Source organism: Colobus angolensis, unplaced genomic scaffold, assembly GCF_000951035.1.
Source record: "Colobus angolensis palliatus isolate OR3802 unplaced genomic scaffold, Cang.pa_1.0 Scaffold55, whole genome shotgun sequence".
Classification (NCBI taxonomy): domain Eukaryota; kingdom Metazoa; phylum Chordata; class Mammalia; order Primates; family Cercopithecidae; genus Colobus; species Colobus angolensis.
Window position 1 is genome coordinate 8,021,554 of NW_012119043.1, and position 15,029 is coordinate 8,036,582.

The following is a 15,029-nucleotide window of genomic DNA, read 5'->3' on the forward strand; positions in this document are numbered from 1 at the left end:
GGAGGCTGAGGCACGAGAATCTCTTGAACCCAGGAGGCAGAGGCTGAGGTGAGCTGAGATGGTACCATTGCACTCCAGCCTGGGCGACAAGAGTGAAACTCCATCTCAAAAAAAAAAAAAAAGTGTTCAATATCATTCATCAACAGGGAAATGCAAATTAAAGCCACAAGGAGAAACCACTAGACACTAAAATGATTATTTTCTCGAGACAGGGTCTCACTGTGTTGCCCAGGCTAGAAGGCAGTGGTGTAATCATGGCTCACTGCAACCTCAACCTCCTAGGCTCAAGCAATCCTCCCACTCCAGCCTCCACATAGGTGGGACTACAGACATGCACCACCATGTCCAGCTAATTTTTAAAATTTTTGTAGCGAAAGAGTCTCCCTCTGTTGCCCAGGCTGGTCTGAAACCCCAAGCCTCAAGCAATCTGCCCTCCTCAGCCTCCCAAAGTACTGGGATTATAGGTGGGAGCCACTGCTCCCAGCTGAGATATGCATATTTCATTGTCTGTAAAGTTTACATCAGAGGAAGGAAGAAAGGGAGAGAGACTAAGAGCAGGGAGAATTGTAAGCAAATTTTGAGCTTTAGTTCATGATGTGTATGATAATCCATTTAATAAATAAGGTGTTCTGATGTCTACAACTCACTCCGAAAAGCATCAAAAATAACATAGATGGATGTGTTACAGGAAAGGGGTCCAGATCCAGACCCCAAGAGGGGCTTCTTGGATCTCCTGCAAGAAGGAATTCAGGGTGAGTCCATGGTGCAAAGCAAAAGCAAGTTTATTAAAAAAGGATAGGAATAAAGGATGGCTACTCCAGATAGAGCAGCCCTGAGGGCTGCTGGTTGCCCATTATCACGGTTATTTCTTGATTATATGCTAAACTAAGGGTTGGATTATTCATGCCTCCCCTAAAAAAAAAAAAAATTAGCCCAGCCTGATGCTGTGTTCCTGTAATCCCAGAATCTCTTGAACCTGGGAAGTGGAGGTTGCAGTGAGCTGAGATCGCTCCACTGCACTCCAGCCTGGGGGACAAGAGCAAAACTCCATTTCAAAAAGAAAAAAAAGAATTACGTCAGCAACCTGGGAAAACACAATTCAGGAATAAAATAATATGTTAAACATATGTACATACAGAGAGAATATGAGTATGAGAATGATAAAGGAAATATAAAATGTTAGTAGCTAGTTAATCTGGATAAAGGGCCTGTGGGATTCTTTGCACTGTTCTTGCAACTTTTCTAGAAGTCTGGTGTTACGTCAAAACAAAAGGTATTCCAAAAAATATGCCCAGGAAACCCTGCACCTAACTCTTTCTTCTGGAGATACACAATGTCCATTAGCATGTTAAAGGCTCTGACAAGTCCTGCATAAGGAAACCTATTCAGTTTTCAGTGAGTAGATTTTTGTCAAAATGTGTATTTCTCACAAAGGGGAATCATCCATACCCCTTTATCTAAACCTATGGATACGCCAGTGTGAGATGCTGGAGTTGGAGCATCACTGGGCTTGGGTGGAACTGAATCCACCTTGCAGTTCCATAGAAAGTGCTTGCCCCCGCCCCCATGGAGTTCCCCAGGCCCTCACCCTCTTGAAGTGTCTCCTTCTGCTTCTCCTTCTGCTTCAGCCTTCCTGTGACTGTCAGGAGGCGGGGCATCGCTGCCCAGCCAGCCACCGTGTGCCGGGTTTGGCTCTGTAAGGTCAGGACCCGGCCTCCCCTCCGTTCCTCAGATGCCTTGAGGAGCAGCTGTGCTGTGTTCTGGTCCAGCAGTGCCTTGGAAAACAGCCAAATCCTAGGCAGTGAAGTGAGGGGGTTAAGATCATGGGCTTTGCAGTCAGGGAAATCTGGGTTCCAATCCCAATGCTGCTACTCACTAACAGGATGATCTGGGACAAGGGTATAACCTCTCTGAGCATCAGTTTCTCCTTCTGTGAAGTGGGGAATAAAGTGGACAAGCTGATACTTAGCTTTTTTTTTTTTTTTTTTTTGGGAGACAGGGTGACTCTGTCATCTAGGCTGGAGTACAGTAGCGCAATCTCAGCTCACTGCAACCTCCACCTCCTGGGCTCAAGTGATTCTCCTGTCTCTGCCTCCCGAGTAGCTGGGATTACAGGGACCTGCCACAACAGCTAAGTTTTGTATTTTTAGTAGCGATGGGGTTTCACTACATTGCCCAGGCTGGTCTTGAACTCGTGACCTCAGGTGATCTGCCTGCCTCGGCCTCCCAAAGTGCTGGGATTACAGGCATGAGCCGCTGCACCTGACCTTGAACTGATATTGATATTGATACTGACAGGTACTCACCCAGGTGTGATACGGTGTGTCTGCACCTACGGCTGGCTCTTCCCACACAATCTCCTGCAAGGTGACTTTGCCACTCCTGCATTAACATGTGAGATCTATTTCCTCTCCCTCTGAATCAGGGCTGCCCTTGTGACCTGCGTTTTGGTCAATAGAATGTGGCAGAAGTGACACTATAGATAGAACTTTCAAGGTTGGGCCCTAAGATTTGCAACTTTCACCTTCTCACATGAATGCTCCCTCTTGGAACCCAGACACCTGGTAAGAAGTCTGACCAGCCTGAGACTGCCATGATGTGAGGAATCCCAAGCAGCCACTTGAAAAGGGTCGGGGGTGGGGGTTGCACATGGAAGAGCACCGAGGTGCCAGACATGTGAAGGAAGCCTTCCTAGACTTCCCAGTCCACCCCAGTCCTCAGCCCATGCACACATCTGTCTGGGAACTGACTCAGCTGAAGGCTGATGTTAGCCAAGAGTCCCAGAGAATGACCCCCGCCAAAGTCACACAGAGCAGAACTGCCTAAGCCTTGTGTAAGTTCGTGACCCACAGAATCACGAGCAAACAAAATGGTTGTTCTTTAATATCTATGCTTTAGGGTAGCCTGTTATGCAGCAACATCTAACCAACTCTGCCATGCACTGTGCACTTTAGATGCATTGTCTGACTCCTTACAAAAGCCCTGTGAGTTTTGAGAATATTATGAGCCCCAATATACAGATGAGGAAACAGGTAGAGAGAGTAATGAGCTCAAAGCTCAAATACGCAATTAGCAGTACTTAAGCATAGTATTGTTTAGAATTAAATGAACTTCGGAATATAAGGTGCCTGCTCCTGGGTCAAAATGAGTGACTGATAAACGTCAGAAAAGGAACAGCCCCGAGAGGCTTGCTGTTAAACTTGCTGGAAAACTGGTGCAGGGGATGCAGTTCCTATCATCACACAGTGAGTTCCTGTATGACACCACTGGAGAGATTTCCCTTGAACTTCACCACCAGGAACAAGATGAGCCATGCATTTCATGCTGCACAGCTGTCAACTGTGTGTGTGTGCACTTCCTGAGGGCCACTGCAAATACTACTGCTTGTTGGTTTCTCTCTTTGCATTGGCTGCTAGGAAGCTCAGAGCCAAATCTTCGGCTGAGCTGTACATAACACAGAGGAACTCATAGCATGAATTTTGTTTACTGACACTACTTTGAGCAGCTTCCCATTTTTCCTATTTTTCTTTTCTCTTCTCCCTAGCTTCCTCATGTATCTTTTTAAAATCTTGAACAAGGGTTGGAAAACTATAGCTTGTGGGCCAAAGCTGGCCCACCACTTCTTTTTATAAATAAAGTTTTATTGGAGCACAATCATGCCCATTATTTACGAACTGTTTATGACACTCTTGTGCTGCCATGGCAGGGTTGAGTAGTTGCAACAGAGACCATACGGCCCATAAAGCTGGAAATAGTTACCATCTGGCCTTTTACTGAGAGTTTGCCAACTCCTGACCTAGAACAAGGTACATTTTAATAATTTGCCTCAAATCCTTTTCAGACTGGGGACAAGGATGGACAGTTGGACAGGTGGATGGACAGCTGTGGTGGCAATTCTGAGGACAAGGTTATCTAGGACCATGTCCACAGCCCAGGGGCTCCTTAAATCCATGCCAAACCTGGAACAAACATGGGACTGCAGAGGACCATGTTCTACAAAAAAGACCCTGTTCCTACAAAAAAAAAAGTACAAAAATTAGTCAGGTGTGGTGGTGAGCCTGTAGTTCCAGCCACTAGAGAGGCTGAGGGGAATGGTGTCTAAAGTTGGGGGCAGTCTTGCACACTTAACCTGTGGGGGTCTGATGCTACCTCCAGGTATATAGGGTCAGAACTGAGTTAATTTGTAGAACACCCAGTTTGTGTCCACCAGAGAATTGCTTGATGGGGAAAAAGACCCCTGCTCCTGGCCAGAGAATTAACCTGTACTGAGCATTAAGAGTATAGTAGCAGAAAAGAGTTTGTTTTTTCTGATGACACCTGCAGCAGATGGTAGCCAGCTATGGAGCGTGCTCACTGGCCCTCGCTTGGAACTCACGTGCAGGGCTCAGTTCATCCTTAGGACAACCCTAAGAAGCAGGTGGAGAAACTGAGGCACAGAAGGGCAAATGGTCCCAGAGGTAGCGGTGGCAGAGTCGGACTGGAACCCAAGCAAGCGGTCACCCCGGACCCTAGGCTCCTGAGCACCTCACCATAGTGGACATATCAGTAGGTAAATACATACTCAGACACGAGACCAAACGGAGATGCACATTCCTTGGGATCACTAGTGATTTTTGGTTCATTTCTTTTTACATGGCGATGATTATTAATACTATTTTAGAGTCAGGCTGATTTCACTGTCGCCCAGGCTGGACTGCAATGCTGCAATCGTAGCTCACTGCAGCCTCCAACTCCCAAGCTCAAGCAATCTTCTAACCTCAGCCTCCTGAGTAGCTGGGACTACCGGTGCATGCCACCACATCTGGCTATTTTTAAATAAAATTTTTGTACAGATGGGGTCTGTGTTGTCCAGGCTGGTCTTGAATTCCTGAGCTCAAGCAATCCTTCCACCTCAGCATCCTGAGTAGCTGGGACTACAGGTGCACCCCACTATACCAGGCTAATCTTTTTTTTTTTTTTTTTTTTTGAGATGGAGTCTCGCTCTGTCACCCAGGCTGGAGTGTAGTGGTGCAATCTCGGCTCACTGCAAGCTCCGCTTCCCGGGTTCACGCCATTCTCCTGCCTCAGCCTCCCAAGGAGCCAGGAGTACAGGCCCCCGCCACCACGCCCGGCTAAGTTTTTGTATTTTTAGTAGAGACGGGGTTTCACCGTGTTAGCCAGGATGGTCTCGATCTCCTGACCTCGTGATCCGCCTGCCTCGGCCTCCGAAAGTACTGGGATTACAGGTGTGAACCACCGTGCCCGGCCTACCAGGCTAATTTTTTTTTATTTTTTGGAGAGATGGGGTCTTGCTATGTTGTGCAAGCTGCTCTTGAACTCCCAAACTCAAGCAATCCTCCTGCCTCAGCCTCCCAAAGCCCTGAGGTGTGACTCATGGTGCCCAGCCCTTTATACATTATCGTTTAAGCCATCTACAATGAACACTTTCGTAACAATGCAAAAAAAAAAAGGGTAAAAGTGAAAAACTGAAAACCACCCGCTTTTCATGCCCTCAGTGGCACCGATGGGGCTGACTTGGGTGTAGTCTCAGAGGGAAAGAGGAGCCTCTCAGTGAGGATTTCCCAGGTCTCAGCCTTTTGGCCTCTGTGGTCTCCCTGCCTCCTTGCAGACCACCTGGGGACCATTACCTTGCTGGGGTGATCTTTCCAGACTGCTGCAGCCGAACAACCCTGGGGGCACTGAGGACAGCCTGGTGGAGAAGGACACTCACACCCCAGCCCCGGCTGCTTCTCCGAGCGTCCTGGCTGGCGTCGACCTCCAGCAGAACCAGCTCCCGGCCAGACATATGCACAGACAGAGACCCGTTGAGGCTGTACACTCTGTAGCGCCCGGCAGCTGCCTGCACCTACGGGGATGCAGGGGAGGGACAGGAAGGGTCTATAGGATCCTGGGTGTGGGGTAGGGCTGCCTCCTTCTCCAGGAAGCCGTCCTGAGCCACTCCAACTTTGAGCAGTCACCAATCATGGTAGACAGCACACAATCAGGAGGAGAAACGAGACAGAGGGAAGGATGAGGGAGACAGCCTACCCTGGCTCCTGCTCCTGGCCCAGCGGTACAGTCCCATCTTGTCCTTTCCACATGTGAAATGGGAGTTCTTATTGTACAAATGGGGAAACTGAGGCTCTGAGAGGGTCATATATGCCACCTGAGTCTGCCTAGCTCTAAAACTCGTGCTGGTGCCTGAAGGGGGCTGGTGGGGGAAGCAGAGGACATCTTTGCAACTCCTCCACAGAAAAGGAGGCCCTGTAGAGTGCCCCGCAGGAAGCAGAGAACCCAGAACTTCTAGGGTTCAAAGAGGATGGCATCTGGGTACCCAAGCAGTCAGGCGGGGGTGGACACGTAGTTAGCCTCAACGAGGGTGTTGAAGGGAGCAGTGGGGAGGGGAGCAGTGGAGGGTGGGAGCAGAGAGGCCCAAGGCTCCACCAGCTCCACAGGACCTGAGCCTCTCCTTTTCCTGATCTGAGCCTCAGTTTCCCCATCTGCAAAGCAGGTTTAGCCCCATGGTTCTGAATCCAGCCTGTGTATTACAATCACAATGATTTTTTTTTTCCCCCCCGAGACGGAGTCTCACTGTGTCATCCAGGTTGGAGTGCAGCGGCGCGATCTCAGCTCACCGCACCCTCTGTCTCCCAGGTTCAAGTGATTCTCCTGCCTCAGCCTCCCGAGTAGCTGGGATTACAAGCGCCCGCCACCACGCCCAGCTAATTTTTTTTTTTTGTATTTTTAGTAGAGACGAGGTTTCACCATGCTGTCCAGGTTGGTCTCGAGCTCCTGACCTCAGGTAATCTGTCCGCCTCAGCCTCCCAAAGTGCTGGGATTACAGGCATGAGCCACCGTGCCTGGCTTGGAAAGGTTTTAAAAGAATGCCTGGTGCCTCCACAGATGAACTGCTGAATAAAACATGATACACCCAGACAATGGAATATTATCTAGTGCTAATATAAAATGAGCTATTAAGCTGAAAAAGACATGACAGAAACTTAAATGTATATTACTAAGTGAAAGAAGCCCATCTGAAAAGGCTGCACACTGTATTCCAACTCTATGACATTCTGGAAAAAGGCAAAACCACAGAGAGTAAGAAGAACAGTGGTTGCCAGGGGGTGGAGTGTAGGAGGAGGGATGAAAAGGTAGAGCCCAGAGGATTTTTTAGGGCAAGGAAACTGCTCTGAATGATGCTGTCAAGGCAGATCCATAAAGTCTGTCAAAACCCATAGACTGGCAGGGCACGATGACTCACACCTGTAACCCCAGCACTTTAGAGACCACGGCAGGAGGACTGCTGAAGGCCAGAAGTTGAGACCAGCCTGAGCAACAGAGCAAGACCCCCATCTCTACAAAAAATTAAAACATTAGCTGAGTGTGGTGGCGTGCACCTATAGTCCCAGCTACTCGGAAGGCTGTGGCGAAAGGATGGCTGGAGCCTGGGAGGTGGAGGCTGCAGTGAGCCATGTCATGCCACGGCACTCCAGCCTGGTTGACAGAACAAGACCCTGTCTTAAAAATTAAAATTAAAATTAACGTTTGAGCTGGGCACAGGAGCTCACACCAGTAATCCCAGCACTTTCGAAGTCCGGGGCAGGCGGATCCCTCGAGGTCAGGAGTTCAAGACCAGTCTGAAATCCCATCACTACTAAAAATACAAAAAATTAGCTGGGTGTGGTGGCGCATGCCTGTAATCCCAGCCACTTGGGAGGCTGAGGTACAAGAATCACTTGAACCCGGGAGGCGGAGTTTGCAGAACTGAGATCACGCCACTGCACTCTAGCCTGGGTGACAGAGCGAGACTTGGTCTCAAAAAATACTAATGATAATAATATATGCACCCATTAGATGACCCAGCATCCAAGATTCCAGGGGAACCCACCCCCACTCCCCAATAAGTTCAGGGGATCGATTGCATGGGCTCTGAAACCAGAACGCCTGGGTTCCCACCCAAGATCTTCCACTGCAGAGCTCCATGATCTTGGGCAAGTCACGCCACCTCTCTAACTCTCAGAGCCTCATCCACAAAATGGTACAATAGTGCTCCACGCCCCCTACAACAGCATCATGAGGTGACCATGAGATAATCCACAAACAGGGTTTAGAACAGAGCCTGCCAAGCAATCGCTCCACAGACATCAGCCCCTAGAACAAATGGTTAATATGACGGCATTTCCTCCAATCTAAAATGCCAGCAGCTCTCAGATGGGCCGTGATCTCAGGGAACTCCACAAAAGCAAAAGGCTGCTAGTGAAACGGTTACCTGTGTCAACGTGAAGATAGAGCCTGGCATCAGAGACGTCAACCCGTTAAAACTCGTGCCTCTAAGAATAAGCAGTTCCCTCCATTCAGAGCCACTCTCGGGCTCCATTCGAGTGTCTAAAACCCAACACACAGGGAATGCACAGCAGGTGTTTAAAAAATGCTATCAGGGCTGGATACAGTGGCTCATGCCTACAATCCCAGCACCTTGGGAGGCCAAGAGAGGAGGATCGCTTGAGCCCAGGAGCTCATTGCCAGCCTGGACAACATAGCGAGACCCCATCTCTGCCAAAAAAAAAAAAAAAGTACAAAAATTAGCTGGGTGTTGCGGCATGTACCTGTGGCACCAGCTACTCAGGAGGCTGAGGTGGAAGGATCGCTTGACCCCAGGTGGTCAAGGCTGAAGTGAGCTGTGATTACACCACTGCACTTCACCCCAGCCAACAGAGTGAGATCCTGTCTCAAAAGAAATTTTAAAATGCTATCAGGCTAGGTGCAGTGGCTCATGACTGTAATCTTAGCACTTTGGAAGGTTGAAGCAGAAAGACAGCTTGGGGCCAAGAGTTTAAAACCAGCCTGGGCAACACAGTGAGACCCCACCTCTAATTTTTTTTATTGCTATCAAATTAAAGGTCTGCCCCATGTCTCCTAAGGGCCTCATCCCTGTTGGGATTTCCTATTTACACCTCCACATCCTTGAATTAGCCACCCTCCAATTCCTGTGGCACACACCACGCACAGTCTGCTCAATGAAGCTGCAAACTTGGTGGGGGGACGGGGCTCCCACCTGGATGTCGTTCTCCACCTCCAAAATACCCTGGGTCAACAAAGCTGTCTTGAAGGATTACACAGCTTCTCCAAAGCCCAAATACAGGACAGAGTTTGGAGGAAAACTCTGTTTCTGTCCATTTGCAAGAGTGAAATGTGATCCTTCATCCCCTTCAGCCTGGACCATCACTTGCAAATGATGGATGTGGAAACCTCCCTGCCATCTGTTCTTGATTCTGCAGGGCTGTTTGGCTAAGCACAACATTGCAAGTGTGGCCTCCCTCCCTCAGGCCCCCATCCTGCCTTCCTTCCGCCCATCTCCCAGCAGGCCAGCTGCTCAGAGACAACTCTTGGCAGGCAAGTCAAGGTCATCCGCAAGGGAGCAACATCCATACCTGCAACTTTGGAGGAAATGCTGGTCTGTGGGGATGCTTGAGCTGGAAGAAAAATGCAAAGTCGAAGTCAGATCCGTTCAGCTGGACCGAGACCTGTTGCGGGGAGAGTTGAAGAGGGGTCAGAGGGAACAGAGAGGGAGATGCAGAACCCTGGGAGGTGGCTACCAGGCAAATGCATCCCAGAATTTGCCCAAAGCTCAAACCAGAAACTTCTGTCCTCCCTCAATGTTCCTCACTCCTCAATCTTACTCAGGCTGCGCTACTGAACAAGGTTGCTTAGGAAGTGTTGTCCTGGATTTGGGGCTGGAAGACCACTTTAGGACCCCCTGCTCCCTGCCATGGTGCCTGCTCATGCCTCCCACAGCCACACCACCTTCTAGTTGACCCTGACTGTGAACCAGGCACTGTGCTACCAGGTTCACAATGACCACTTCATTTAATCCTCAGCACTGCTTTGCTGGGTTGCTGTTAGCATCCCATTTCCCAGCTAGCAAAACTGAGGCTCAGTGGGACTCAGTAATTCACCCAAGGTTACACAGCTAGTTAACAGTGGAACTGGGAATTGAACTTGAACTTACATAACACTAAACTGCCCACTAGATTGAAAGCTCTCAGAGATAGGAACAGAGATGGGGACAGAGTCACCCATGCATCCCCAGTGCACATCAGAGAGACTGGCACACAGGAGATACAACCTATCCATGCTGAATGAATGGACATGAATGCACATGCCCATGGATGAAAAAATGAACAGCCTTGAATGACTAAATATACCTACAATGGCTGCTATATATTCACCAAACTGCATTTCCTTTTCTTCCTGGACATATAGCTAAAACTACATTTTCCAGCCTCCCTTGCAGCTAGGTGGGATCATGTGATGAGAACCCAAGCAGGAATGACCTTTCCACTTATGGGTCTGGCTCATAAAAGCCTCCTGCATAATTCTCCACTCTCTCTCCCTCCGTCTGCCCGCTGGGGCAGAGCCACAAGGTGGGGAGGCCTGGATCCTGAGAGACTGTATGGAGCAGAGCCACGGTGAACTGAGACGTGAACACTGGCCTTTCACAAAGAGCCAAACATTTGTTTACAACAGTCAGTGCATTCTGACTAATCACACACACACTGCCAAAATAAGGTCTGTGCTGTTGGCTCCCCAGGGTCATGTCTCCTGCCACCTCCTCAGACATCTCATATAGGGCACCTTCTCCAAAGGTTATTAAGACCCGGCCTCCCTTGGCAAGGGAGCAGAATTCAGCCTCCTGACCTGGGATGTGACACTGTGGTTGACGGCAGCTCGTGCATCCACACCGAAGCTGAATGTTCCTTGGGGACTCTGTCTAAAGATGATGCCCCCATCCAAGTTCAGGGCCTGGGGGAAGCTCAGCTGGGAAGAAACAGACAACACCCTTTACTTCTGCTAACAGTCAAGCTCTGTGTGGAGGGCACAAACCAGTGTCTGCCCAACATGGGGACCCGTACCTGGTAGGAATGGGCCAAGTCCAGGGCCACGCTGTGCTGGATTTCCCCATGCTGAGATCTGTCATGATGTAAACCCTTCAAGTGCAGCACAACTTTCCGGTTGACTTTCAAAGTAGCCTCAATCTCCCTGTTCTTAGCCTGAGTGTGTGAGAACCACAGGCACTGAGGGAGGTCCGTACCATCTCTATGTGCCTGCAGAAGCCACCCTGGGAACCCAGCCGTCAGAAGAAAGTGGTCCAAAGGTTGATGGGTTATGGAGCAGTCTACACTCCTCCACTTATAGGGCAGGAAGTGGGGACGGGTACACAGGAATGGTAAACTCCAGTGCCTACAGGTACGATTAGCAGGGTGGGCTTGATGGAACAAATGTGAATGTCTGTGTCTTGTTCAAAGAAAGTGCCTTGGGAGTAGTGTATTTTGTTCACTGCCCAATTCCTAATACTTAGCACAGGTCCTGGCATGTAGTAGGTGCTCAATAAATATTTGGACAAACACAGAATCACTAGCTACAGCCTGAAACCCCAAGGACAAAGCTGTGCTAGAGTGAAAGAATGTGTAACTCATAGTGGAGCTGGCAGAAGAACACTCATTCCACAATGACATCCATGTCCTCATCACTGGAACCTGTCAATATGTGACCTTTCATGGCAAAAGAGACTTTGCAGTGTGACTGGATTGAGGATCTTGAGATGAGGACATTATCTGGGTGGCCCTAGAGGAATCACAGAGGCCCTGTGAGAGGAAGGCAGGAGAGTCAGAGTCACACAGAGATTGGAAGATGCCACACGGCTGGCTTTGGAGATGAAAGAAAGTGCCATGAGCCAAGGCATGCAGGCAGCTTCTCGAAGCTGGAAAAGGAAAGGAAATGGACTCTCCCCCGGAGCCTCCAGAAGGAACACAGCCCTGCTAACACCTTGATTTTTTTTTTTTTTTTGAGACGGAGTCTCGCTCTGTCGCCCAGGCTGGAGTGCAGTGGCCGGATCTAACACCTTGATTTTAGCCACATGAGATCCATTTTGTGCTTCCGAATTCCAAAATTGTAAAATAATTTTGTGGCGTTTTAAACCATTAAGATTGCAGCGATTTGTTACGGCAGCCATAGCAAACTAATACACAATTGCTCCATCATTTATTCACTCAACAACCATTTAGCTTCTGCCATAGACCAAGTACACAGTAGCATGTTACCATCTTTTCCTACCTGTGTTGACTGAGAAGTTAAAAATGCCTGCCAAGGAGCTTTATCGTTGGAGTACATCTTTAAAGGAGTGCATCTTTAAAGGGGTGCTTGGCTTTACTTTAAAACCAAGACGGAGGAAGAGAAATAAGGGTCCAAGAGGGGAGAAAAATGCATGTCATTAAACAGACTTATTTTATTTTGAGACAGTCTCTCTCTGTCGCCCAGGCTGGAGTGTAGCGGCACAATCTCGGCTCACTGCAACCTCCACCTCCCGGGTTTAAGCGATTCTCCTGCCTCAGCCTCCCGAGTAACTGGGATTACAGGCGCCTGCCACCACGCCTGGCTAATTTTTTTTGTATTTAGTAGAGATGGGATTTCACCATGTTGTTTAGGCTGGTCTTGAATTCCTAACCTCAAATGATCTGCCTGCCTCGGCCTCCCAAAGTGCTAGTATTACAGGCATGAGCCATCTCGCCCAGCCTAGACATGGTTTTAAAACGAGTAGACAGCCAAATTATATGAAACTAAATGACTGCCATTTACTCATTCTGAGCCTGTTGTTTTCAGCTCGGATTTGAGGCCTGGTGTGGTCACGCCTTCTGATTTTTTTTCTTATAAACACCAGAAATCTGGGTTTTACTCAAAATCTTCTGATTTTCAGTGGTAGCAATTCATTTCCTTAAAACATTTAAATGCTAAGCAGACCAAACAAAACCCATCTGCAGACTGAATTCGGCCCATGGCGCTGGCTCTGTGATCTCCGGTTTAAGAAACAGCGAACACCATCCGGAGCCACTTCTGCAGGTGTCTGAGGCTGTCATCCTGCCGTTTGTTTCCCCCTAGAAGCTCCAATAACTGTACTACCTTATCCCTGGGGAGCCACACGCAGCCTCGTTTAACTAATGGTGAAGGGAGCCCCCAGAAGGGTGGGTCTCAGTGCTCAACGGCTGCCTGGTTCACCCTCCGTCCCAGGGGGTTTTGTATCTTGCAAAGAGAAACGGCCAGGTGTGGTGGTTCATGCCTGCAATCCCAGCACTTTGGGAGGCTGAGGCGGGGAGATCACCTGAGGTCAGGAGCTCGAGACCAGCCTGGCCAACACGGAGAAACCCCATCTCTACTAAAAGTACAAAAATTAGCCGGGTGTGGTCGTAGGCGCCTATAATCCCAGCTACTCGGGAGGCTGAGGCAGGAGAATCACTTGAACCCAGGAAGCAGAGGTTGCAATGAGCTGACATCGCACAGCTGCACCCCAGCCTGGGCAACAGAGTGAGACTCTGTCTCAAAAAAAAAAAAAAAAAAAGAGAGAGAGAGAGACACAATGGCTATCTTCCTTACATACAGTAAATCCTCCATAAATGCTTGCTGAAAAATACGGTGCTCTCCCAGAGTATCAACTCCTCCAACAGGTGTCAAGAACGCAACCTGGATCAGGTTCTAGCAGGCATTTTACAACACTACATTGTAATCCTCACAGCCAATGCATAGAGATGACCACTGCTGCTCCCATTCTGCAGACAAGGAAACTGAGGTCCAGAGACATGAAATAATTAGCCAAGGATACACAGGCAAAAACAAGTTTCACCCCCAGGGAACCACATGCCAAGACCCTCAGCCAGGTGTGTTGACTCTTATCTGTAATCCCAGCACCATTTTTTTTTTTTTTTTTTTGAGACCAAGTCTCTCTCTGTCACCTAGGCCGGAATGCAGTGGTGGCATCTCGGCTCACTGCAACCTCTGCCTCCCAGGTTCAAGTGCTCCTTGTGCCTCAGCCTCCCGAGTAGCTGGGATTATAGGCACCCGCCACTACGCCCAGCCAATTTTTATAGTTTTTTAATAGAGATGAGATTTTGCCATTTTGGCCAGGCTGGTCTCAAACTCCTGACCTCAAGTGAGCCACCCACCTTGGCTTCCCAAAATGCTGGGATTACAGTTGTGAGCCACCACACCTAGCCTAATCCCAGCACTTCGGAAGGTGAGGCAGGAGGATCCCCTAAATCCAAGAGTTCAAGACCAGCCTGGGAAACATAGCAAGACCTCCACCGCTACAAAACATTTTTAAATGAGCTGGGTGTGGTGGTGCACACTTGTGGTCTTAGCTACTTAGAGGCTGAGGTGGGAGGATCACTTGAGCTTAGGAGGTCAAGGCTGCAGTGAAAGAGCCGTGATTGTGCTCCTGCGCTCCAGCCTGGGTGACAGAGCAAGATCCTGCCTCAAAAAAGACCCTCTAAGTCGGGGTCAGCAACTACAGCCCCTGGTCCAAATGTGGCCTGTTTTTGTAAGTAAAGTCCTGTTGGGACTCAGCCACGCCATTCATTACGTATTATCCATGGTGCTCTTGAATTGCAACGGCAGATATGAGTCAACAAGACCTGAACCATGTGGCCCATGAAGCCTCAACTAGTTACTATCTGGTTCTTTCCAGAAAAATTTGTTGACCTCTGCTCTGGATCCTGGCATGCGATGGGTATTAAATAGCATCATGGCAGCAGCTATTCACTGAGTACCTACTGTGTACCAAGCCCTGTGTCTACAGTGTAAATAAAGTACTCATGGAGATCATGAATTTCCCAGAGTAGCAGAGAAGCCAGTGATTGATGAATCACACAAAAATAGAACTGGGGCCAGGTACAGCGGTTCACATCTATAATCTCAGCACTTTGGAGGCCAAGATGGGAGGATCGCTTAGAGTCCAGGAGTTCAAGACCAGCCTGGGCAATATAGCAAGACTCTGTCCCTACTAAAAATAAAAATAAAAAATAACCAGGTGTGGTGGCAGTGTGTGCCTGTGGTCCCAGCTACTTGGGAGGCTGAGGTGGGAGGATCACTTGAGCCTACGAGGACAAGGCTACAGTGAGCCGAGATTATGCCTCTGTACTCCAGCCTGGGTGACAGAGCGAGATTTTGTCTTAAAAAAAAAAAAAAAAAGAACTGGATTTTGTGATAGGTACTAGAAGCAA

General features: G+C 48.9%; 1 protein-coding gene across 1 annotated transcript in view; it reads right to left on the bottom strand.

Moving 5' to 3' along the window:
* Positions 1–15,029, bottom strand: part of LOC105525710 — a 126,076-nt gene that overhangs the window by 29,454 nt on the left and 81,593 nt on the right. The window contains exons 33-35 of the mRNA XM_011961438.1: positions 8,671–8,703; positions 5,628–5,845; positions 1,589–1,794 (exon numbers count right to left, since the gene is read on the bottom strand). Of these exons, the coding sequence (XP_011816828.1) occupies positions 1,589–1,794; positions 5,628–5,845; positions 8,671–8,703 (457 nt within the window). The remainder of the gene's footprint in view (positions 1–1,588; positions 1,795–5,627; positions 5,846–8,670; positions 8,704–15,029) is intronic.